Source organism: Eulemur rufifrons, chromosome 2, assembly GCF_041146395.1.
Source record: "Eulemur rufifrons isolate Redbay chromosome 2, OSU_ERuf_1, whole genome shotgun sequence".
Taxonomy (NCBI): domain Eukaryota; kingdom Metazoa; phylum Chordata; class Mammalia; order Primates; family Lemuridae; genus Eulemur; species Eulemur rufifrons.
The window spans coordinates 61,398,462-61,423,198 of record NC_090984.1 but is presented as its reverse complement, the minus strand read 5'-3'; the positions used below and the strand labels follow the sequence as shown (position 1 = coordinate 61,423,198).

The 24,737-nt window shown below is 48.6% G+C and overlaps 3 protein-coding genes across 9 annotated transcripts; 2 read left to right on the top strand and 1 right to left on the bottom strand.

Moving 5' to 3' along the window:
- Positions 1–8,610: 8,610 nt before the first annotated feature.
- On the top strand, positions 8,611–11,524 carry SDR39U1 (short chain dehydrogenase/reductase family 39U member 1). Of its 5 annotated transcripts, none has more exons than XM_069486339.1 (6): positions 8,611–8,637; positions 8,937–9,043; positions 9,121–9,203; positions 9,568–9,683; positions 10,451–10,594; positions 10,874–11,524. In XM_069486339.1, the coding sequence occupies exons 1-6, from the start codon at positions 8,622–8,624 to the stop codon at positions 11,284–11,286; spliced, it is 879 nt and encodes a 292-aa protein (XP_069342440.1). In that variant the 5' UTR covers positions 8,611–8,621; the 3' UTR covers positions 11,287–11,524. The 5 variants fall into 5 exon arrangements, with proteins under 5 accessions (XP_069342440.1, XP_069342457.1, XP_069342431.1 ...); XM_069486356.1 differs by having other exon boundaries at positions 9,568–9,689; positions 10,451–10,592; positions 10,998–11,524; XM_069486330.1 differs by having other exon boundaries at positions 9,568–9,689.
- Positions 11,525–11,634: 110 nt separating this feature from the next.
- KHNYN (KH and NYN domain containing) lies at positions 11,635–21,267 on the bottom strand. Of its 3 annotated transcripts, none has more exons than XM_069486308.1 (8): positions 21,229–21,267; positions 20,149–20,366; positions 18,511–19,622; positions 18,228–18,358; positions 18,047–18,143; positions 15,252–15,359; positions 14,945–15,046; positions 11,635–14,437 (listed from the first exon to the last, which is right to left on the bottom strand). In XM_069486308.1, the coding sequence occupies exons 2-8, from the start codon at positions 20,347–20,349 to the stop codon at positions 14,188–14,190; spliced, it is 2,001 nt and encodes a 666-aa protein (XP_069342409.1). In that variant the 5' UTR covers positions 20,350–20,366; positions 21,229–21,267; the 3' UTR covers positions 11,635–14,187. The 3 variants fall into 3 exon arrangements, with proteins under 3 accessions (XP_069342409.1, XP_069342401.1, XP_069342391.1); XM_069486300.1 differs by lacking the exon at positions 21,229–21,267 and adding an exon at positions 21,091–21,153 and having other exon boundaries at positions 20,149–20,436; XM_069486290.1 differs by lacking the exon at positions 21,229–21,267 and adding an exon at positions 21,091–21,149.
- Positions 21,268–22,047: 780 nt separating this feature from the next.
- CBLN3 (cerebellin 3 precursor) lies at positions 22,048–23,647 on the top strand. The gene is made up of 3 exons (XM_069463799.1): positions 22,048–22,497; positions 22,825–22,944; positions 23,239–23,647. Exons 1-3 carry the CDS (start codon positions 22,174–22,176, stop codon positions 23,434–23,436), a joined length of 642 nt encoding a protein of 213 aa, XP_069319900.1. The 5' UTR covers positions 22,048–22,173; the 3' UTR covers positions 23,437–23,647.
- The last annotated feature ends 1,090 nt before the right edge of the window (positions 23,648–24,737 follow it).

Genomic DNA, 24,737 nt, shown 5'->3' with positions numbered 1-24,737 from the left:
TGTGCTTTTGAGGTCTTAGCCATAAAATCTTTTCCTAGATCAATGTCCTGAAATATATATTCTACTTTTTTTTCTAGTAGTTTTATAGTTTGGAGTCTTACACTTAGGTCTTTGTTTCATTTTGAAGTGATGTTTTTACAGAGCAAGAGGTAGGGGTCTAGTTTCATTCTTCTGTATATGGATACCCAGTTTTCCAGCACTACTTATTGAGGAGACTGTCCTTTCCCCATTGAGTACTCTTGGAGCCTTTGTCAAAATTCAGTTGACTGTAGGTATGTGGATTAATTTCTGAATCTCTATTCCATTCCTTTGGTCTATATTTCTGTTTTTATGTTAGTACCATGTCATTTTGGCTACTACAGCTTTGTAGTATATTTTGAAGTCAAGGGTGATGCCTCCAGCTTTGTTCTTTTTGTTCAAGATTGCTTTGGCTAATCGGGGTCTTTTTTGTTCAATACAAATTTTAGGATTTTTTCTTATTTCAGCAAAGAATGTCACTGGTATTTTGACGGGGAATGCATTGAATCTGTGTGATTAACATTTAAATCAGTAGACTTTAAGTAAAGCAGATTACCCTCCATAATATGGGCGGGCCTTAACCAATCAGTTGAAGACCTTAAAAGCAAAGACTAAGGTTTCCCAAGGTAGAAAGGATTATCCTCAAAACTGCAACATAGAAACCCTGCCTGACTTTCGAGCCTGCTGCCTTGAGAAATTCAGACTCAAGACTGCAACACTGCTTGAGCCCAGGAGTTTGAGGTTGCAGTGAGCTCTGCACTCTACCTGGGGCTACAGGGTGAGGCTCTTGTCTCAAAAAAAAAAAAAAAAAAAAAGACTGCAACATCAATTCTTATCTGAATTTCCAGACTACTGGCTTGCCCTACAGATTTCAGACTTACTAGCTTCCACAATTGTGTCAGCCAATACCTTAAAACAAATCAGTGTGTGTGTGTGTGCGTGTGTGTGTTGTGTGTGTGTGTATGTCTCTCTCTCCCCCTTCACTTTCCCTCCCCTCAACCATCCCACATATAATCTCTATCCTATTGTTTCTGTTTCTCTGGAAAGCGCTGACTAATACATCTCCCTTTATGAGACTTTTTTATTATAAATTGAAATGGCTACCACCTTGAAGAATCAGTGACAAGATTAAATGAACTTAATGTGGGGCATCGTATCAGATCATTTCCATAGGTGGACGGTAGCTGATAAACTTGGTGTCCTGCCAATATATCATCACCGCCCACCAAAGTGAGCCTCTAGAGAGGCTTCTTATTCTAATCATCCCAACTTTCTCCCTAAAAGCTTCCTCTGACTGCAGGAGCATGCTCAGCCAGTGCACAGGGCAGACCAAAAATGTTAGGAAGTTAATGACCTTGAAGTGGTCTCAACTCACAATGGCTGAGAATTGGTGAATAAATAAACCAGTTTCATTACCTTTCTGGTGAGACAATGCTGGGGCATGTCCTACACCATCCCCCAAAAGTCACAGGTGAGATAAAGCCCCAGTTGCCCACAGAGGTAATCTGCTCATTAACACACCCTGTATTTTCTTTCCTTCTTTCCTTCTCTGTTTCATTTCTTCACTCCCCCATTAATTCTTCCAGGAGTCGCATCACAAATAGACTACTTGCACTCGAATCCTTGTATTAGGGTCTCCAGGGAAATCCAATCTAAGATACTCCCAGACATCAAGATTTATTTAAAACTACAGTAATTAGTATAGTGTGGTGTTGATGCAAAGGCAATCAATTAGAGCAACAGAACAGAAGAGAGTTCAGAAACAGACACATTTATCCATAGACACTTGGTTTATGGCAAAGGAAGAACTAACTGCAGAGAAGTGGCAAGGGACAGTCATTCGAATAAATAGTGTTGGATCAAATGACTATGCACGAACGAGGAAAAATGAAATTTGATTCCTATCTCACAGATACATGAAAATTAATTCCAAGTGACCCAAATGTGAAAGGTAAAACAATAAAACTTTCAGATAATGTAATAGGAGAATATCTTTATTACCTTGGACTTTAGAAAGATTTCTTCAAGGTGCACAAAAAGAACTAATGTTAAAGCAAGTTTCTCAACCTCATGCTATTGACATTTTGAATTGGATAAATTTTTGTTCTGGGGAGCTGTCCTGTGCATTGTAGGATGTTTAACAGCATCCCTGTCCTCTATCCACTACATGACAGTAGGTTCCCCACCACCACCCCCAAGTTATGACAACCAAAAATGTCTCCAGGACATTGTCAAATGTCCCCTAGGGGTATGGTTACCAGAATGAGGGGGAAAAAATAAAAAGAATGCCCAGTTAAATTTGAATCTCAGATAAACAACAGCAAGAAGAAATTATATATATATATATATATATATATATATTTGGGATATATATCCATATATATTTGGGATATATATATCAATATTTATGTATATCTGGGAGACATATATATCCCAAATACCTGAGAAATACTTATATTAATATTTTTTTCATTGTTTATCTGGGTGTTCTGTATTCCTACTTATATGGGTGTCTGGAATTTTATCTGATAACCTACCTGAAAGGAGAGAATCACCGCCTCATTGAGAAACACTGACTTAAAGGAAAAATAATTGATAGGTTGGACTTTAAGGAGGACTTCTATTCATCAGAAGACACCTTTAAGAGAATGAAAAATCAAGCCACAGAATGGGAGGATATCTTTGCATCACATATACCAACAAAGTGCTCACATGCAGAACTTATAAATTATGCCTATCGATCAATAATTTAAAAAATCAGACATCCAACAGAAACACAAACAAGAGATTTGAACAGGAAATTAACAAAATAAGATAACCAAACGGCCAACAAACATATGAGAGGTATCCAACCTTGTAAGGAATCAGGAAAATCAAAATTAAAAACACAAAGCAATAGCACTAAGCACTCATTAGAATGGTTGAAATCAGAAAAATTGCTATTAAATATTGCCAAAGAGAGCAACAGGAACGCTCATGCACCACTAGAGGGAGTGCCAATTGACTCTACCACTTTGATAGTATCAGATGAGAAACTGAAAATGCACATATCCAATGACATACTTAGGAATACATCCAAAAGAAATCTCTGCATCATAAAGCATGAACAAGAATGTTCATAAAAACATGATGTGTAGAAACAACTCAAAAGTCTTTCAACAGGACAATGAATAAATGCTGTGGTATAATCATACAAGAGGATGCTACTCAACAGTAAAAATTAACTTATTACAATTATGTGAGTGAATATCACAAACATAATGTAAAGGGAAGAAAAAGCCAGACTTAAAAGATCTATGGTGTCTGTCTACTTATATAAAGTTCAGAAACAGAAAAAATTATTGTATGGTGTTAAAAGTCAAGATGGCAGTTACATTTGGTGAAGATAGAGATGATAAGAATTAGGAAGAGGTACATGGTGAGGGGTGGGGGACTTCTGAAGTGCTGGTGATGTCCCATTTCCTGATTGGGTAGTGGTTACAGGGCTGTGTTCACTTGGTGACAGCTCACTGAGTTATATTAGTGTCACACTGCAATTAAAAGTTTGGTTTATTGGAGGTTTTTTTAACTTGTTTTTCAGTCCCTCTAAGTATTTTTGTTTACCTAATTTCTAGTAAACACTTAACTCTTGATTTTCAGTGACTTCTCTTTTTTGTCCTCAATTAGTCAATTTTACCATATTTTTAAAAGGTATATTTTTTAACCTGTAGCAGCCTCTTTGATTATGCTGGTTAATCACCAAGGAAAATTTTTTAAGTGCCTGGAAACATTGATCCAGAAATTTTATTTCTTGAACTTCCACTATGCCTGTAATTTACAGGGTTCTTATGGGTTGTTGCCTGTTAATATTCTATATTCCAATTTTTCATTAACAAATTTTCCTGTTTTACCTCTGTTATCTCCCTCCTCCTGCAAGAATGTTGAATTTAATTGGGTGTAAACACTATTACTGAAGGAATTACAGCTAACACCTGGCCTGGTTTGTGTTCCAAGTCTATTTCCATATCCCTGAATCTTAAAAACATCACCTTTAATTTTCATCATAATAAGGCATTTTCCACCATTTGTTTCCTCAAGTAGCACTGTTTGGATTAAATTAACAGCTTCTCTAATCTCATTTTTTACTCAGTCTTTTTGGACAGGTCAGGTGATCTACAACAGAGAGTGCCTCCACTTTTTTATACTCATCTTTCACTGTTTCATCTATTCAGTCTTCAATAATAAAAGTATACCTTGCTTCCCACCACCTCACTCACTCCCTCACTGATTCCCCAAAAAGGATGCCAAATATGTTCTAGCAAACCAATGAATAGATAAGTTTTATTCATCTGGCAATGATCTGCCTTCTAATGCAACTTCCAAGAGTGTATCATGTCATTAAATCAGCAAATGTTTTATTATACATGAATGTGATTTTCAGACTCATATGAGAATGTGATTTCCTCCCATAGACATTTCATAAATTTTTATTTTAAGATTATTTATTTCTTCCTCACATACAGGACCACTTCACTGTCATGTGCTCACCCACACTCTTCTTTTACTCTAGAATTATGCTCCATCCATCATCTTCCCATTAAATGATCAGATACACTGCTAAGGATTTCAAATCTCCTGTTTAGCAATCCATGACCCAGCAATGAAATAAGAGGACCATTTTTCTCACCTGCCTTGGCATGGCTTTTCCTGCCTGTATCAAATTGCTGCACTGTTGACTAATCTCTTGAAAGTTGACCCTGAGTGTCCAGTTAACTGTTGCTGCTCTACAAACTGCTCCAAAATTAGTAGTATAATACAACCATAGTATTAATATTACTCTCATGAATTCTAAGGTTCGGGAATTCACACAGAGCACAGGAGAGACTCCTGGTCTCTGCTCCATGAAGTCTGGTGCCCTACTTGGGAAGACTCGAAGGCTAGGTGTGACTCACCAAGGGCTGGTGTCATTTAGAGGCATCTTCATTCACACATCTGGCAGTTGTTGACAACCATTGGTTAGGACCTCAGCTGGGCTGACACAGGAGCACCCATATGTGGCCTCTCCATGTAGTCTTTCTAGCTGGACTCTCTTCTAGCACAGTGGGTGGGTTCTAAGAGTGAACATCCCAAGAAAATAATGTCAAAGTGTGTGACATTTTCATGACCTAGATTCAGAAGTTACATTGCTGGGGGCAGTCATAAACACTCACCTGGGCTCAAGGGAAGATACGTGCATGCCCCCTCTTGATGGGAAGTGAAAGTTTCCAGAACAGAATGTGAAACTGGGAGTGTTGCAGCCATCTTTGGAAAACACAATCTGCCACACGAAGCTTCCACCAATCCTTTCCTCATGGTCTACAGCCTCTGGCTTCTCCTGGATTTCCAGAATTCTGCCTCTTCTTATATTTCTAACACCCCAGTTAGTAATTTCGCCTGATGATAATGATGATGATGATGATGATGATGATTGACATTTATCAAATCTATATGCTATGAACTGATCTACAAGATTTAAATATATTAACTTATTGGTCTCCGTAGCAATACGATGAGGCAGGTACTACTGTTAAGCTCATTTTACAACAAGGAAACTAAGGTACAGAAAGGTTAAGAAACTTGCCCAAAGTCATACACTGTTAAAGAAAAGATCTGGGCCGGGCGCGGTGGCTCACACCTGTAATCCTAGCATTCTGGGAGGCCGAGGCGGGTGGATTGCTCAAGGTCAGGAGTTCGAGACCAGCCTGAGCGAGACCCCGTCTCTACTAAAAATAGAAAGACATTATATGGACAACTAAAAATCTATATAGAAAAAATTAGCCGGGCATAGTGGCGCATGCCTGTAGTCCCAGCTACTCGGGAGGCTGAGGCAGTAGGATCGCTTAAGCCGAGGAGTCTGAGGTTGCTGTGAGCTAAGCTGACGCCACGGCACTCACTCACTCTAGCCTGGGCAACAAAGTGAGACTCTGTCTCAACAAAAAAAAAAAAAAAAGAAAAGATCTGGAATTCGAACTCAGGGAATCTCCATCCAAGGCCTGCACTTGTAGCAACTACTCTTCCATTTATTCAATAAATACTAATTAAGCATCTGACAAACGAAGGCACTCTTCCAAATTTAGGGGTAAGGAGTGAACACAGTAGATAAAAATCCCTGCTTTTGTGTAGTTTGCATTCTAGTGACAGGAGATAAATGACAAACAAGTAAGCAAGTATTAATAAATACACATCAGATGATAATAAGTGATATGGAAAGTAAGGCAGGATGAAGATGATAGGAAGTCCCAGAGGTGAGGAAGAAGACTGATTTTAAATATGCTGATCAAGTAATATCTAATAAAACATTTTATTAGAGGCCTGAAGGAAGTGAGGTATTGGAGAGCCATGTGGATATTTGGAGGCCAAGCACTTCAAGCGGGGAACAGCAAAAGGCCCTGAGGCAGAAGCAGGTCTGGCATGCTCAACTGAGAAGCCCAAGTGGCTTGAGCAAGACAGGCAAGAGGCGAGGTCATGGAGCCAGGTGAGGACCAGACCACCAAGGGTCTTGAAGGTCACTGTAAGATCTTTGGATTTTACTCTGAAATCAGAATCCATTGGAGGACTTTGAGCAGAAGTGCGATGTGATCTGCTTCAAACTTTTATAAGGATCACTCTGTCCACCGTGTGGAGAATAAACTGTAAGGGAGCAAGAGCTGGGGCAGGAAAATCAGTCAGGAGACCCTTAGGATGGTCCAGGCAAAGGATGGCATTAGCTTGAGCCAGGTGGCAACTGTGGTGGAGGTGGTAAGGTGTCTAATTGTTAGAGCAACATAAGGAAGACTTTATTCAGGACTATCACAATAGGTATAGGGACCACTGTAACAGGGTCTTGCCGTGGGGAAAAGAGATTGGGCAAACTCCAAATATAGCACGGGCAAGTGGGAATTTATAGCCAAGGAGCAGGGTTGGAAGTGAGTGGATGAAAAATTACTAAGATGAAACATCAGGGGTAAGGGGGATTTTGACTAAACCAACCTAACGGGATTCTTGCTTAAGACAGGCCAGAGCGATCAGACATCACCTGAGGAATGGTGGAATATGAGGTACCTGATCAGATACAGAAGGTGATCAGATATCAAGGCTGAGGGTTTCTTGTTAAACTGATTTAGCAGGGCTCTTTGTTAAAACTGGATTTTATGAGGAAGTGTAAAGATGGGCCTAGGAGAAGGTTCATAAGCCTAACTAAAATTTGGCCAAGAAAACAATCTCTGTCATAGCCTCAATCCCAGGCACATTTTGCTTTTTGGTCTCTGGAGATTTCCTTTATTTTTCTAGCTAACTTGGCAATACATTTAAATGGAGGTGTGTTAAATTTTGTCCAGCATATCCAGGAATTTTATACTGGAAGTTTTTTAATAAATACACCATTATAGTGTTCCTCCCAACTGTTATTCAAAGATCACTTAGCTTGCAATGTGTGGAATAGTTTGGAGAGGAGAAAAGTGAAAAAGCAAGATCTATTAAAAGAGTATAGCAGAAATTTAGGCAAAAAAGAATAACTTCTATGAGGGTTGTGGTGGAAGAGATAAGATAGAAATAGATGGATCTGGGAGACATTCAGTAAGTAAAATCAGCAGGGTTTCAGACATGTGATTTCTTACAGGAGAAATCTAAGTTGCACAGGAGATTTGGGAAGTCTTTTGTATAAAAAAAATGGTAACTGAATTCACAGCGTAGAAGCTTGGGAGAAAGTGTAGAGTAGGAAGAGAAAAAGGTCCTAGAACCCAGCTCTAAGGAGTACTAACATGTTAAGAACTTAGAGGAGACGGAGCAAGCATCAGACACTGAAAAGAGCTAAGAGAAAGACCCAGAGGGTAGTATGGCTTTCACGGAGGCTAAGAGGCCAAGCATTTCCAAAGGGAGGGAGGAGTCAGCAAATGCCCAGTGATACTGAGATATCAAGAAAAATGACGGAAAACCAGGCATTAGATTTGGTGACACATGGGAAATCTGTGTCCTTGGAGAGGGAAAATGAATAATAAAGGCAAAAACCAGACGGGAATTAATTGGGAAACAGAAAATGGAAACCACACTTTCGAAGAGTTTGGTTACGAAGGCGAAGAGAAAGAGCGAACATTAGCTGGAGAAAAAGAGGGCTGGAGAAAGGTAATTTTAAGATGAGGGGAAGTCTGAAATGTTTAAATGCTGATAGGAAGGATCCAGAGGGAACACGGAGAAGAGAAAACAAGCCGAGTAGGAAGAATCCATAATGCCGGTGGACGGATTCTCTTGGATTACTGACTCACCAAACTAAATGAACGGAATTCTGCGGTTTTGGTAGCTTCGGGTTTTAGGACAAGAGTTTTGCTGGTTTGGTTTGGTTTTCTGCACTAACACCTTCCCTCATCCGCCCCCTCTTCCTCTTTCCCCGCCCTAGGGTCTAATCCCACTTTACCCCTCCTTGCTTCCCAAAGAAATATAGCCTATCTTTATAAATCCTTCCAGGTCTCAGAGAAGGGCCACGCCCAGTCTCACTCGGTCCGCCCCAATTGGAGGCGCTTCCGGGAATACGCATGCGCAGAGAGGTCGCAGTCGCGCCAGCGGCGAAGTGAGCTTTAAAGCTAGCGCAGGCGCGTTAGGTCCCGGTCGCTATGCGGGTGCTTGTGGGTAAGGGAGGGCAGAGAGGGAGAATGGGGGCGGGTTTAGCCAGAAATTCAGGATTGGGAGGCCGTTGCTGGGAGGGCAATGTCTCCTGTTCAGGCTGCCTGGCCTTGGTCTTCTAGCCCGAGAAGCCGAACCTCTCTAACCCCTGTGACCTGTGTCACCTCTGCATCGCGGGGAAGGAGACAGGAGGAGGGCGGAAGTCTGGCGGCAGATGGGATGGCACCAGAGCAGGGGGCCACAGGCGGGGACTGAGGGCGCGCCCCGCCCCCCAGGAATATAAACAATTTGTTTTTTCCGATCAGGTGGCGGGACAGGCTTCATTGGGACAGCCCTGACCCAGCTGCTGAAAGCCAGGGGCCACGAAGTGACGCTGGTCTCCCGACAACCTGGGCCCGGCCGGATCACGTGGGTATGTCGGTCCTCTGGAAGCTGGGTGGGAAGGCGGCGCAGGGCGGGGCCAGGGGCACTGTGTGCTTTGTCTGACAGGATGAGCTCGCTACGTCCGGGCTGCCCAGCTGCGATGCCGCCGTCAACCTGGCCGGAGCGAACATCCTCAACCCTCTCCGAAGGTCAGCCCGGGCCCTAAAGCTGACAGCCTCCAGAGCAGAGGGAGGGAGAGGGTCCGACTCTGAGGAGACCCTGTGAGCTGTGGATAATGGAGCTGCCGGATTGAAATCTAAGCCGATATCCCGGACTACTTATTCTGCCCATTTGCCTCTCTACCTAGTCAGCCAGTTGGCTTAAGTCCTCATGTATAACTTAGGATGCCCAAGAAAGATATGCCTTTTCCCTCTACAGGAAACATGGACTTTTTCTCTTAAGACACAATTCGGGGTTTTACTAGAAATGGGTATGGAACAGTTCCCAGGGAGAGAGGGAGGGATGTGCATGGATGTATTTAGTGGCTTTTTATTTCTTCTGTTTCTCCTGCAGGTGGAATGAAGCCTTCCAAAAAGAGGTTCTCAGCAGCCGCCTGGAGACCACCCAAATGCTAGCTAAAGCTATCACCAAGGCCCCACAACCCCCCCAGGCCTGGATCTTAGTCACGGGTGTAGGTATGCCCCCAAATCAGCAGCCCATTACATTAGCCAGGGGAAGGGTAGAGGGTGCAGAGTGAGAGGGTAGCTCAGGCCCTTACCCCAGAGCACTGGTCTTTTTCCAGGCAGAATAACTTCCTAGGCCCTGGATCCATGCATGTTTCTCCTACCCTTTGGATACTTTGAGAAATGGAGACCCCGAGAGAAAGAGAGAGGAGTGGCACTGCTCCTAGTGCCAGGGAAAAGTCCAAGGGACTTGGGAAAGTCCCTTGCTTCTTATACCACAGTTCTTTAGGAACAGAGTTCCTGATTGTTCTACGTCGCCCTTGGGACCAAATAATTGCAATTATAATGTGCACACCAACCACTATTTGAAGTGCTTTATACATATTACATCATTTAATCCTCACAACAGCCCTATGAGGTAGGTACTACTATGCCCATTTTTAAAAATGTGAAAATTCCATACCAAGAGATTATGTAATTTGCCTAAAGTCACAGTCAACAAATGAGATTAAAATTCAGGCAGCCTGGCACCAAAGTTTCTGTTCTTAACCACTATACTCTAGCAGCCTTTAAGTTTAGCCCTGCAACCAAAGATAAGAGTTCCTCCAGGGCAGGAACAGATCAGGTCATGGGGAAGCTCAAGGGGAAAATATCCATGCCTCTGTCGTCACATGGGGAGATGCCAAGGGCTAAAGAGGGTGAGGCCAAGGGAAGTGCAAAAAGCCAGGCAGGAGCAAGGACACCAGGGCAAACGAGTGCTGTTCCACTGGCAGCTTACTACCAGCCCAGCCTGACAGCAGAGTATGATGAGGACAGCCCAGGAGGGGACTTTGACTTTTTCTCCAACCTTGTGACCAAATGGGAAGCAGCAGCCAGGCTTCCTGGAGATTCTACACGGCAGGTGGTGGTGCGCTCCGGTGAGAACCAGGGACCTGGGTACTAGATGGTGTTGGAACTTCCTCTGGGATGGAGGAGTGGTGGGATCAGGGGAGCTGAGCTTACAGAGAATACGAAGATGCCACCACTTCTGGCTAACCTGCAGACAGGAGGCTGGGCAGTCCCAAAGAGAGCCACACCCTTCCACTCAGCTGCGTGAGTGGGCACTAGGAGAGGGGAGCCTGAGAAAGTGGGAGGAGCAGTAGGACTGCTTCGAGACTCAGGGACGGTCCCTGTACTATCTCTCTTGCCTGTTCTAGGGGTTGTGCTGGGCCGTGGAGGTGGTGCCATCAGCCTCATGCTATTGCCCTTCCGCCTGGGCCTGGGGGGCCCCATCGGCTCCGGCCACCAATTCTTCCCCTGGATTCACATCAGGGACCTTGTGGGAATTCTGACCCATGCCCTTGAAGCAAACCATGTGCAGGGGGTCCTGAATGGAGTGGCTCCAGCCTCCACCACTACCAATGCTGCGTTTGCCCAGGCCTTGGGTGCTGCCCTGGGCCGCCCAGCCTTCCTTCCTCTTCCCAGCATTGCAGTGCAAGCTGTCTATGGGCCAGAGCGTGCCATCATGCTGCTGGAGGGCCAGAAGGTGATCCCACGTCGGACGCTGGCCGTGGGCTACCAGTATTCCTTCCCAGAGCTAGAGGCTGCCTTGAAGGAAGTCGTAGCCTAAGTAGGGAGGCGCATGGCCAGGGCCTGAGTCCTGTCCATCAACAGAGGCTTCCTTGTTAGGCACTGTATATAGGTTCAGCTACTCTTCTGCTTGAGATCTGAAGCCATCTGGTTTTTAGGGATTCCCCCTTCCTATTCTGTTGCTCTACCTTATTTAACTGGCAGATTGTCCACAGTCTCAAGGCAATAATCTCAACAGGTTGGGGCCTTAACCTCTTTGACTCCTTGTGAAAGGATTTCCAAGCTTGGTCGCTATGTATCTGTTGCTGCCCCGCTTCTCCTTTGTGCTGTGTAGAGAATGCTCTGCTGTTCAGGCAATAAAGACGAATTATCTCATTAGCCTCGGCGCATCTCTTTGGCCTAGAGTCTTCTGGAATTTATTTCAAGGAATGTCATCCTAAATGATTCCCCTACATGGGGTTTTGAATGTTACAATGGGCAACATCTCTCCTCACCCTCTTCCTTCTTGGTCCCTCTGTTGCCAAAAGAGCTGGTCACAAATTCAGGGCATGAGGTTATGATAAAGGTAGCAATTAAAAGATAAGAGATTCACATTATATGCATGTATCAAAACATCACATGTACCCTATAAAGACATACAACTATTATTTACCCATAATAATTAAAAATTAAAAGACAAGAGAAAATGACCCATTTCTAGTGGGTTCTGTAGTTACCCTGCATGCCTGTCACAGGGTGCCATTAGGATGTCAGCAGAGGAAGAGGTGAGGCCCAGGTGTAGGTCAGCCTTCAGTCTGTGTCACCAAGTGGCAGTGAATTAATAAAGCAGTCACACGGTGGTACGGTAGTCCCAGTTTATCAAGCTGCAGCAGGATAAAGCCAGCATCCCCATTTATAAGAAGCCTAGGACTTGCCTCTCATCTGATTATAGCCACTTCAGTCAAACCAGAGCCCTTAGTAGAAAAGGACAGAAGATACCTCTGGCCCTCTGCATACCCACCATCATTGAAAGTGAAAAGGGCAAGGAACTAATCAAGAACTATAAATTCAACCCTATCAGGAAAAAAAGTCGTAAGTTGTGATATCTGCCATAACTTGACCAGAAATAGTTCTCCCAGTCCCAGTTCAGGCCGTATTAACCAATCTCCTTTCTTCTCAGGGGACTATGACCAGCCTGTCTCCAACACACCTGCCTCCAACCTAGGTCAATATGGGCTAGTGTAAATCACCAATAGCGGAAAGGGGGAAGACACAAGGACCTGGGGACCCTCCCCATTATTCTGATCCCCATGCAGTATTCAACTCCCTGTGCCACTCAGAGGGAGGCAGAAGTCAGAGCTAGAAAAGGATCTTGTCCAGGGACTCACTGCAGGGCCCAGACAGAACAGACCCCAGGGGCACCTGTCCCGCTTCTTTATCAGCTCTTGGACTCAAGGAAGTTAACTGGCCCTGTATTGTTCCTGGGGGAATGACTGGCCTCAGGTAAAAGTGATAGAAAAGCATATTTTAGGCTGCACTAAAGGAAGGACTCCTGATTATTACTGTCCACATAAGGAACGTACTACCTTGAAGGTAGTAAATTCTTTGCCACAGGACTTAAAGCAGACACAGGGCAATGACCTGTAGGAATCAGAGTGGAGAAAGCATCTCCTGATGTGACAGCAGAGTTGCTCTGGTGGCTAATCAGGTGACTTCCAACTCTGATTCTGTAGTTTTCATTTTCCAGCGAATTGGTTCATCTAGAACCAATTGGTTCAACCTCTATAAGCCCTCCCATCCCCATATACACATGCACAAAGCGGAAGTGTACCTCGCTTTATGCAGCATATGTCTTCTGTAGCAAAAATATTAGGGTCAGATCACATTAACGTGGTCGATTGCAGAGCATGACTTCATCAATTTGGTGAATGCTCTCAACACTTCAGTAAGTGCATCTAACCAGGACTTTCTGACACATTTGTTAGTCTGTAAACAAACACTTGAATGCAACAGAAGAGCTGCCATTTATAGGAACCCTGAGAGTATTCTGGTAAAGCAAACAGTAACCCCTAATTTAACTATTTTATAAGTGTGGATTTTGGAAGTTGCCCAAAAGGAATGCAGCCATTATAGGGCATGTTATACTGAGGACACAGTGTTAAAACCTAGGGTATGGGCCCTGGAGATAGAGGACCCACATCTCTCTGAAAGTGAGGTTTGGGTTAGGAAGCCTGTAGTACAGCCACAGGCAGCTACCTAAGACTTGGTCCAAGTACCTTTCCTCCAAGGAGCTTTCCTCCATATTCTCATTTCTCCTCCCAACAGGTATTTTTACCCCTGATTCATAGACAGAAGTAAAGGCCAAGCAGCTCAATCAGGGTCACAGGCAAGCACAGCTGAGACCAGAAGCCAAATCTCCCTCTGCCTTCTTCACCAGCTCACTGCTACCCTACTGCAACCCAGCCCATGGAACACTATAGCCCTGCCAGGGCCTAGCATTCCCTCCACTCTCAGGAGCCTAGGCAGGCCTGGGAAGCAGCCTGTCTTCTGACCATCCAGGGCAACACTAGGGGGAGGAAAGGCTTAGCTTCCTGCTACCTCCCACCCACGCTAGCCTCCACCCCAACTCACTTAGAGGTGGAGCCAATAGCCCCAGTCCCCAGGACTTACAAAAACCTGTACTAAGGCAAGGCTGAGAAGTTAAGACTGAGCAGAACCTCTTGAGAGCTGGCTGAGGTCCTGACTCAGGTGAGATCAAGTCACTTTATGGACCTGTCCCCAAAGTCCCCCAGGCAAAAACATTCTCCATACTCGAATGTTCTTCCTCGGTGCTTCCTTACCCAAAGTACCAACTCAGAGTGAGGATGGGTCAGAGTCTGAGCAGCAGAAAGACTCTCACAGAAGGGGCTGAGCTGGGGGAGGCTGGAGCTGACAGGGCTGCAACCACTCAAGCAGGTGAGGCTCAGAAGTTGAGACTGAGCAGGGCCTCAGACAGTTGGTTAATGTCCCGGCAGTATGGCTCCCGCTGCAGGATGAAGTCCACCTTGTGATCCTGACCCCAAAACACCTCCAGCAGCTGGCGCCGGAGCCGCTCTGTCTCCCGGTTCTTCCGAATGCCACCACCGCCTTTTTCCTCTTCTCTCCCCTGCTGCTGATTACCATGTTCTGTGAAGCCCTTGGAAGGACTGTGAGCTGTAGAAGACTCCTGTGTCCTGGGAAGAAACAGAACAACAAGCGCTGATGAGCATCCTGGAGAGAAACATATCCCTGGCTCTGGGGGAGCAACCCTGAAGTTCCCCAAGCTGACCACTGAGCGGCAGCATCAACCCACTTCTGAAGGGGAGACCAACAGTTCTTTGGAACCAGGAAAGGCGAACCCTGCCACTACTATGATCTAGTTCTAATCCTAAATTAATCCCTTACTTAATGGTCCAGCAGAGGGTGTGCTGAATACAACTGGCTACCCATACAAGCAACCATCTTCCAAATAACGCCACCAAACACACTGATTAAGGGAAACAGGAAGCAGGTGTTTCCCTCCCAGCCAGAAGGTTCTGTGTCAGTCTTCCCTAGGAAGCTTATAAAGGGCGAGCCCAAGGCAACTCAAGCTCCTGCAGAATTAAGCTGGCCCAAATTGAGGTCACACTTCCACCCAAGTCTCCAGGCCTGCAGAGGGAGAGCCAGGGCAAGGGGCTGCCTGCAGGAGTCTGGGGCATTACCTGGCTGGCTTCTTCAAGAACTCATCCAGGGTAGGGCCATTTCGCCCCAGCGGATCATCAGGGACCATGAAGAGGTTTCCCACGAAGGTAAAGGGGAGCAGGCTAGACAGAGAAACAGAATGTGTGGTCACGGGGGGCCCTTGCCCACCTCCCACACAGCTGAGATCACCACCACCAGAAGCTGCTGGCTACCATCCTCCAAGGTAACTTAAGTTCATTCCAGAGTTCTCACCCGGCAGCCAGAGCAGAGCTGGTTTTAGAGAAAGGTCTGAGTCCATGCCCTATTCTCAGGGAAGGGCTCCCTCACCGCTCTCTGATGATCGCCATCCACTTCTCCGACTCCTCTGCCAGGTCCCGGAACTGGTCATTGGAAACAATGATCCCGTCGGTCTCTTCAGCCAGCTTCACCATGAACCTGTCCCAAAACCACAGCAACCATTCTGGGATTCTCCGAGGCCTCGACCCCGAAGTGTTACTGACTTCCATGACCGCCTTCTGCTGATAGAGATCTGCCTCCCCCATTCATCTTGACCCACGTACAGGTGACTGACTAGATACAGGTGCCATGGGTTACAGAGAAAATAAAGACAATGCAAGGTGATCGCCTAATAGCATCTCATCCACTCACCACAATCCTTTACCCAACACTTTGCCTTGTTAGTAGGAGACAGTAAGATCTGGCTCTGTCTTCCACCCTACGCCACCAGTCCCTCACAAATCCACGTGTTCTTCCTCTGAAAAGCCTTCCGCTCTGCTCCTTTCCTTTCCAGTCCCACCATTACCACCTTAGTAATGCAGATACTGCAACTGAGATAATGCACAGCCTCCCAACAAGGGGGGTCCCCTGCCTGTAACCATTCAGCCTCTCCTGCCCTCCAGCCTCTCCTGCCCTCCCCAGCGAAAGCATGCTCTTCCCCTACATAAAACTCTTCCACACTTGCCCTTTACCCGTGGAAGAAAGTCCCCATGCCCAGGCCTGGCAGCTAAGGCCCTCGAAAACCCAGCTCCAAGTCACCCTTCCAGCCTTCTCTCTCCCAGTATTACCTAATGTACCCTCAACTCCAGCCACAGTCAATGATCAGATGCTACCCTGCTCTCCAAACATGCCCTGTGCTGTCTAACTTCCATGTTTCTCAAACTATTCCCTCCATCTGGAAGGTGCTTCCCAAACCTTGCTGATGAGTAGAATCACCAGGGGAATTTTGAAAAAATAGATGCCTGGGTGCCACTTCAATAATTCTGATTCCACAGGACTGGGGTAGGACTCATGAGGTGCTAGGTGGCGGTTTTTTTGACAGGTTTAGAAACCAAGAGATCCAAGCCATCCCACATCCTTCTCAATCAATAAAAAACTTGCAAATTCCTCCCTTCCCACAAAGCCCTAGCCAGGAAGGGGTTTCCTTCCGAGTTCCTGTAATGTTTGATTTATAGTTTTTAGTTTCTTTTGGTTCTTTGAAGTTAAGAATCAGGTCCTTTGCTGAAAAATCAACTCAAAAAAAGGGAAAAAATTAAAAAAAAAAAGAATCAGGTCTTGTTTCCAGCATTCCCACTTCCTCCTGCAGGCCATGCACCTACCACTAAGTGGGCAGTTGGTATATGAAAGACAGTGTGGTACAGAGGGGACTGGGAATCAGGCTTAGGTATGACAGATGTCTGGTCCTGAGTGTCTGGGAAACAAATTCAGGGGAATTTTGACATATAAATGTGTATGGTATACATATGGTCTACAAAAGGTATTTTCTGGTTAAGCATATTTTACTATTATCATGTTATATGGTGTTGAGCAGCATTCATTCAGGAGGTCTGTACTGTGCCCCACTGTGCTTATTCACTGTCACTGGGCAAAATTCCCAATTTGCATTGTATTATCTGCCCACCAGGTCCTACACAACTGCACAGACACGTGCCTTTAAAATTCATTAAAACTGACTCAATCTTCAGTTTCAATTCTGTTTCAATGCTGGTGTGGAAAGGAGGTTCCGTATCTTGGTAATCTGTGAAATCTAGGCATAAAACAGAATAGCACTGGGAGAAAGTGAACTGCCTTTTTGTAGAACACCATTTACTTGTTAAGGAGTAAATGGTATTTTAAAAGGCAAAGTATAAAATCACTAAGATTTGGAAACTAAATTTTCAAAACCAAATAATGTCCTAAAGAATAAAGAACATGTAAATTTCTTTTTTTTTAATCCCTTTAAAAGAACTTATAAACATTTTAAGTTGGTTAATTAGCTTTTAAAATCTGCCCATCTCCCACACCCTGTATGCACACTGTGGCAGAAGTGCAGAAGTGTGCCCTGTATTTTTCATTCAAGCCATCTGGCAGCTTTGAGGTCTAATTTGTCCTTTGCAATGACAGTTTCACTCTTAATCTCTCTCTGCACATCTACAGAATGGAGACAGTGCCCTCTGCCACACTTGACTGGGCCTGTGCAAAATTAAGAGAGAATGTCACTGTACTCTTGCCTCACTCAAGGTACATGATCTCCTTTAGATATCCACAAGGGAGGTGAATGAATGGAGTAGGACCCTGAGACAAAAAGGCTCATTCACTGAGAGGGTCCACAAAGTCAATGAGTACTGCAACTTTGGGGCTCAAATTCAGATGTTCCAATTCTAAGTCCAGTGATCTTTCTACTATACTATGTTTTATATAGTTCTATCATTCATGGATTGTGTTTCTTTATTTTACTTGTTATTTTGAATGTTTACTCTGGTTTTTCCACAATGTTGGAAGAGTTTCTCTACATGTTTGGAAATTCGGGTTATAAGAAAGCAACTGTCAGCTATTTATGTCACCAGCTTTCCCATCCTTCCATTAAACCAGTACTTTCTACATAGTAAGGTACTAGATAAAAGAGGTGTCATTTAGTTTGATGAATGAAGATTGATGAGTGGGCAAACACAGTTGTCTACAATCTGTCTCACCTCACCTGCAGGACAGGTTTACCTACCCAGTCATAAGGGCACATGGGGGGAATGACTGGCCTCTTTCCCAATACCAAGGCTTGGGGACAGCATAAACGGTCAGGAGTTTCTCTCCCTCAATCTCCTACTAGCTTCCTTGAATATGAAGCCTGGGGCCAGGAGAGAAGCCAGTACCTGTCGTCATAGGAGGAGATCCTCTTGCCATCCATGACTCGTGAGGGGGTAAGGGAAAGCAGGCTGAGGGAGTACAGCTTTTGTAGGAAGTGACTCTCTAGAAAAAGAACAACACAGCAGGGTTCTCCTCAAGGTGGTGATAGAACCTACCCCAGAACACAGAAGACTAAGCCCAACTCACCTCTGACCCTGGCATCTTTACTGAAGCGCCACTGAGGCACAAAGACAGTTATGTCACGGTGGCCACGGTCCCAGAAGTACTGCACAGCAATGGCAATGCCCCGGCTGGAGAAGTAGTGCTGGAGGCCATGCCTGCAGTGGGAAGGGGTCAGCACTCTGGGGGCCCAGAGGAGGGGCCTGGCAGCCTGGCTGCAGTGCTGGCCCCTCAGTACATGTCCCATGGTGGACAAAGATCCCTGTCTCATCCCCCCTCCCTAGGACCCTAAGCCCTACCAGGTACTCACACCATGGCCACGTTGCTGCCATCAATGACAATATGGCGGAGGTCTGGCTGGCCGGGCACGTTGGCAAGACACAGGGTGAAAGGATCCTGTAGGGCCTCCTGGAAACGCTGTGTGCCAGTCACCAAGTTGCCCCCCCGGGTACCTCGTTTCCACGGAGACCCCCGACCCCGAGCCACGGACTGCTGTTTGTCTGCCCTGTCTCCACAGTGCCATGGGGGTTCGGGTGCAGGTGGAGGGCTAGGCACTCTTGGAGGTGAGGCTTGCCCATTGTGGAGCCGCTGGAGGAGGGAGGCTCCCCGGGGTTGAGCTGCCCTCTGACAGGGGCCATAGGCACCAGGAGGCTCACCCTGGACATAGACCCCTCCTCTTTCCTGAGGCATCCCCTCCTTCCCCAAGGCCTTCCCTTTCAGGGGCCTCCCCTCCTTTGCCCCTTTAGGCACTAACTGTGGCCTAAAAGCCACTTCTCTCTCCCAGGCCTCTTCCCCAGGCAGCTCCTTCAACCCCAAATCCATCTCCCTGGGACCACTGGGTTTCCATTCCTCCTTCTCCACAGCATAACTCTCTCCCCTCACTCCCCTTGACTCTCCCCACCCCATGGATCCAGTGTCCAGGGACTCCCTGCCGTCACTCAGGGAAGCTCTGACTTCCTGGTGCTGAACACCCAGCAAGCCTGGGCTCCTCTCCTCCCAAGAGGAAAGTGCTTGCGGCCCCTGCCCCCCGGACACCTCCTGCACCAGACTCAACAACTCCTCCTGGACTGCCAGGGGCAGCTGCAGCAGGGCCTCTCTGTGGGCATCCCCCCAGGGCTGCAGCAGGGCAGAGAAGTTTTCCAGCACCCCAGCACACTGAGAGGCTCCTAGGGAGGACCCTGGCTGAGAGTCCCAGCTCAGCCGCTCCACAAGCCCCTCCACCCGGCTCTGAGCCATGACAAAGGCCTCAGCAAGGCCACTGATCATCAGTGAGCCAGGCGCTCCAGGCACCAGGTGGGCTGATGTGCTCCAGGTCAGGCAGTCAAGGAAGAAGCCCTGGGCTCCCAGGAAGATGCAATGCAGCTTGGGCGGGTAGTGGATTTCATCCTGCAGCTCTGGGCTGCAAAGACCCTTCAGGTACTCCTGGTGGCGAAAAGGTCAGAAAAAGGAAAGTTCTGGAATCCTAAGTGGCCCAGCCATCCGTTCAGGCTCATTGCGCTTCCCCAAGTTCCAGGATGCCTGGAATATCTACATGGATACTGCTTATTCCCATTTTATAGATAAGGAAACTGAGACTCCGATTACTAGGCTGGTAGGTGGTGAAGCAATATTGGAAGCCCAGCCTGATTCCAAAGGAAGCACTGTAGCCCAGCCTCCCGCCCCGCAGTGGACTCTTTGGTAAGGCCTGCTTGCTCAGTGGGATTCTCTCTACTTTCCCAAATATCACAGAGTGATTTGTCCCCAAGTTCTGGCAGAACCTGTGCCATCACTGCAGAAATTAAGCCAAAACTCTAGACAAATACAGAGTTGGGAAGTCCCTCAAAGCTCAGGTGCATCTGGTGGCCAGTGAGACAACCAAGAGGTGCAAATCCTCCCCAGCCCCCTCCTCCCTCTGGCTCCCTGGGGTGGGAGTCCTTGTTCCCTAGAAGGATCAAGGAGAGGAGGTCACCTTGGCTCTGCTGGCGTTCTCCTTGGGGCCCTCCAGCTGCAGCCAGATGTGAGGGTTCTGCAGACAGTCCTTCGGGAGGACGCTCATGCCCACGCGGAAGATACGCTCCACATGCAGCTGCTGCTGCAGCACCTTGTCCTCAGCCTCCGCAGACACCGCAAAGCGGTCAGGGGGTGGGCCGCCAGCCTCCCAGGTAGGCATGGCTGCTTCCTCCAACCCTGTAAGGGGAGAAGGCTGCTCAGAGCCTCACTGTCCCCTCCCAGGTAGGCATGGCTGCTTCCCCCAGCCCTGTAAGGGGAGAAGGCTGCTCAGAGCTTCACTGTCCCCTCAACCCAAATCCTGGTCTCCCCGCCTACACTAGCTAGCCTACACCAGCGAGCAACAGGTCGCACCTAGTTTCAGTTCTGGTAAACAACCCCAGGAGGTAACATGCGACTGAATCCATCTGGGGGTAAGGAAGGAATTTGTCAGATTATTCTGGGGCGGCCTTCTCCCCCGAGAGGAAGTCATGGGTAAACAAGGCTGTCTATCTAGGATGGGAGTCTAGCCTTTGGAAAAATGACCACAGCCCTGAGCAGAAAGGGGGTGGGGAATGTTCCAGCTCGGTCTGGAGGCCAGAAGGAATGGACAGGTGACGAAACAGTCCATCTCCTGATTACTTTCCAACCTCCGAGTCCAAGACAGCTTCTTAAAGATGAATTCTCTCCAGGGGCTTGCAGTGGGCTGTCCTCTGAGGCCCCTTGTCTGCCATTTCCAAGGTTCTAGCCACTCCCACCCCTCCCCCAGCCGTCCGCAGTCCCCCGTCCCCCTCCATCCCGTCATGCGCCCCACCCGGGGCCCCGACCCGCCCACGGCCGACCGCAGCCGCCGACCCCGGCCAGGTCGGCTCCCCGCCGCGGCCTCCCGCCCCGGCTCCTGGGCGCGGGGGAGGGGCGCGCCTACCGCCTGGGCCACCCGGTCCGGCCTCGGGTCGCGTCGGCCCCTCTCGCTGCCAGCCGGGCCCCCGCTTCGCCCGGCCTCCACCCCTGGGGCCAAGGGCAAGGGGGCCCGAATCTGGGCGGGCCTTCCCGGGTTCCTCACCCAACGGGGACCTCTCTTCTCCACATCTCAAAGTGTTTTTTGAGTCACTTCCTGGCCTGGGGCGGAGTCAGCCGGCTCCTCCCGGGGCTGGGCCTGCACTGGGCCTGGGCCTCGGTCTGGCTCGCTCCTCCCGCCCGCTCTGCCGCCCCCGCGTCCCCGACGGCCAGCGCCGCCGTTCGGCTCAGCCCTGCGCAACCAGCGGGGCCCGCGATCTCTCCCTGCGCGCCTCCCGCCAGCCCCTCCCGTTCATCTCGCGTCTCGGGGTTCTCGCGCGCCCTACGCAGATGTTTCCCGGGAAAGAGGAACCACTGGTTGAAAGTTGGTCCCCTCCGAAAAAGATGTGGAAGACCAAAGAGGGAACATGACTGGACCAGGGTCACAAGATAGTGGTGCTCATGGCCCAAGCACTTTCCACCAAAACAAAAGTGGGGAAAAAAACAAGGACACCCCTTTCTTCCAACAAATGGAAATATGCCCACGGAGAAGGGCTGTATCATGATTTGTGAGGAGTTTTGAAGAGGGAAGGAATGAGGAGGAGGCAGGGCCTGTAGGAGCCGTCTCTTGCACATGCACACAGGCACACATTCTCACACACACACACGCCCCCACACACCCCTCCATGTTCTCCATCCCCCAGGTCCAGCCTTAGTGCAGTCATGTACAGACGGGCTGCCCTGGAGCTCTGGCTGTAGCCCTCCCGTCGGGTGGCTTCATCCCTCCTCTCTCTCCCAAAGCCCAACTGCTGTCACTTCATGTTCTGCCAAGGGGGAGGGAACTGCAGTGACAGCAGGAGTAACTGAGTGGGAGGCAGGACAGAGCCGTGGGACACACAGAGGTATGGAGAGGGGGTGCAGGGAGGACCTAGAGAGGACTGAAGAGCAGGGTGACCTTGGGGAGAGTTGAGGAGAGGAGCAGAAACAGAAAGGAGCAGAAAGGGGGCGGCAGATGGGGACTTGTGGGTTGCAGAGCCACTCAGCCATGTTGAGAGGGAAACTACCAGGTCCCCCACACAGCCCCGGGCTGCCTTTGGCCCTGGCGCTTCTGGCCCTGGGGGCTGCGTGGGCTCAGGAGGGGTCAGAACCTGTCCTGCTGGAGGGTGAATGCTTGGTGGTCTGTGAGCCTGGCCGAGCTGCTGCAGGGGGGCCTGGAGGAGCAGCCCTGGGAGAGGCGCCCCCCGGACGAGTGGCATTTGCTGCAGTTCGAAGCCATCACCATGAGCCAGCAGGGGAGACCGGCAACGGCACCAGTGGAGCCATCTACTTCGACCAGGTAATTCCCCTACCCTGTCGAGGGGACCTGGAAGGACTCTGCAAGGACCTGGAACCAATTGTCTAAGCCCACTTTGTCATCCTCAGACTTTGAGAAAACAGCTCCCTACATCTTTCTCTAATCTGGCCAGTTGCCCCTCGACCCTACTCACACTCACACACACACCTCTCCTCGCCCCTCTCACATTTCTTTTGAATCCATACATTCCTCTTCAATCCTACTTGCCACCCTTTCTGCTCCTTACCCACTGCCCCTGCCCCCAATCCCAGTGGTATCCCTGAACACAGGCTTCCCCCAGCCCCACTCAGCAGGGTCTGCTTCCCCCAGGTGCTGGTGAACGAGGGCGGCGGCTTTGACCGGGCCTCCGGCTCCTTCGTGGCCCCTGTCCGGGGTGTCTACAGCTTCCGGTTCCATGTGGTAAAAGTGTACAACCGCCAAACCGTCCAGGTGATCTGAGCGCTGGGCCCCATCCCCAGCTCAGGAGAGAGGAGGGGGAATAAGTGGAGCCCGTCTGACCTCTAGGCAGACCCTCCATTGACCCATGTCCTGGGGGCTAGGAGCAGGGGAGAAACAGGCCTGCCTGGCAGAGTGTGGAGAATGTTTGGAGTCAAAGGCTGGCCACCCCTCAACCCTTCCAGGAGGGTCCATTCCACTCCAGGTTCCCCAGAGGAAGCCCTTGGGAAAGTGAGGGTCCTGAGCTAAGCACTGGGAGATGGGTGCTAACTGGGCTCCCCTCCCCAGGTGAGCCTGATGCTGAACACATGGCCTGTCATCTCAGCCTTTGCCAACGACCCTGATGTGACCCGGGAGGCAGCCACCAGCTCTGTGCTACTGCCCTTGGACCCGGGGGACCGGGTGTCCCTGCGCCTGCGTCGGGGGAATCTGCTGGGTGGCTGGAAATACTCTAGCTTCTCTGGCTTCCTCATCTTCCCCCTCTGAAGGCCCAGGCCTTTCAGGGATGGGAATCCAACCCCTGACCACTGCCTTCTGCCCTCTCTTGCTCCAGAAAAAGCATCTTTGGGGCAAGAGAGAGGCTCCCTCTGGCTGCCGGTATCCCACCTCCTTGCATGGGACCCTGTGTCAAACACCCAAAGTTAACAGTAGAAAAGAGTAGGGCTATGGCATCTCTGAACCTGGCCCTTCCCACCGCTCCCCCAGCTACCTGCTGCATCTCTTCATCCCTGCAGCCCACGATCAGGGCAACGTTTGGCAGGTAGGGAGGCCTGTACTACTTTGCAATCTCTGCTCCTCCTGTTCCCCCACCCCAGCTTCCTGCTCGGTGCCATTTGGGGACAGGTGGCACAGGTGAGCCTGACAGGCCCCCACAGGGGCCCAGATGGACTAGCCTTAGCATACCCTGCAGGCTTCTTCCTGTGAGGAGTGCCAGCATCACAGATCTCCAGATCTCTGCCAGCACCATCAGAAACTGAACCAGCACCATATGGGCTAGGGCCGGAGGCTCAGCCACAAGCAGAGGTTTAGGGAGGGCCACAGAGCAGCCTGAGTCTGTGGCTGGTGAGGCAGGAAGGGGGATGTGCCTAGCCTCAGCATAGTAAACATTCCGCATATGTAAAGGGGCAGTTGGCAGCGAGGGATCCTGTCTGTCCCTGTGTGACAGGTCCCAGATGGACTCTGGCCCTTACCTCCCCATCTGAAACTTGGGCGTGTGTGTTTGCTCTGGCCTAGGGTAGAGCTGAGAGTGAGTATACAGAGCTGGAGATGGGGGTAGAAGGTCACACGTAGACCATGGAACACATCAGTGACCATGCATCCTCTTGCTTAGCCACTTCCTGCAACTGCTCCACGTTGAAGTCTAAACTTCAATCACTCCACACTCTGCCACCTCCTTCCTCCCAGCTCTCTCACCCAGTTACTTTCACTGTGCATGTTCCAGCCTGTTTCCACCATCTCTCTTCTTTCTTCTAATCCATTGTTTCCACCATCTCTCTTCTTTCTTCTGATCCATTGTTTCCACCATCTCTCTTCTTTCTTCTGACCCATTGTTTCCACCATCTCTCTTCTTTCTTCTGATCCATTGTTTCCACCATCTCTCTTCTTTTTTCTGATCCATGCTGTCTTCTCCTTCATAAGCTTCCTGTTACCTGGGATTCCGTAAGTCACCACTTTAACTTCTCTCCCGCTAGTATCATAAACTCTCTCTCTCTCATCTGATGCCACTGTCCCATTGGCCTAGCATGGATGAATCTATCAATAAAGTAAGTAGAGAATGGTGGTCGATA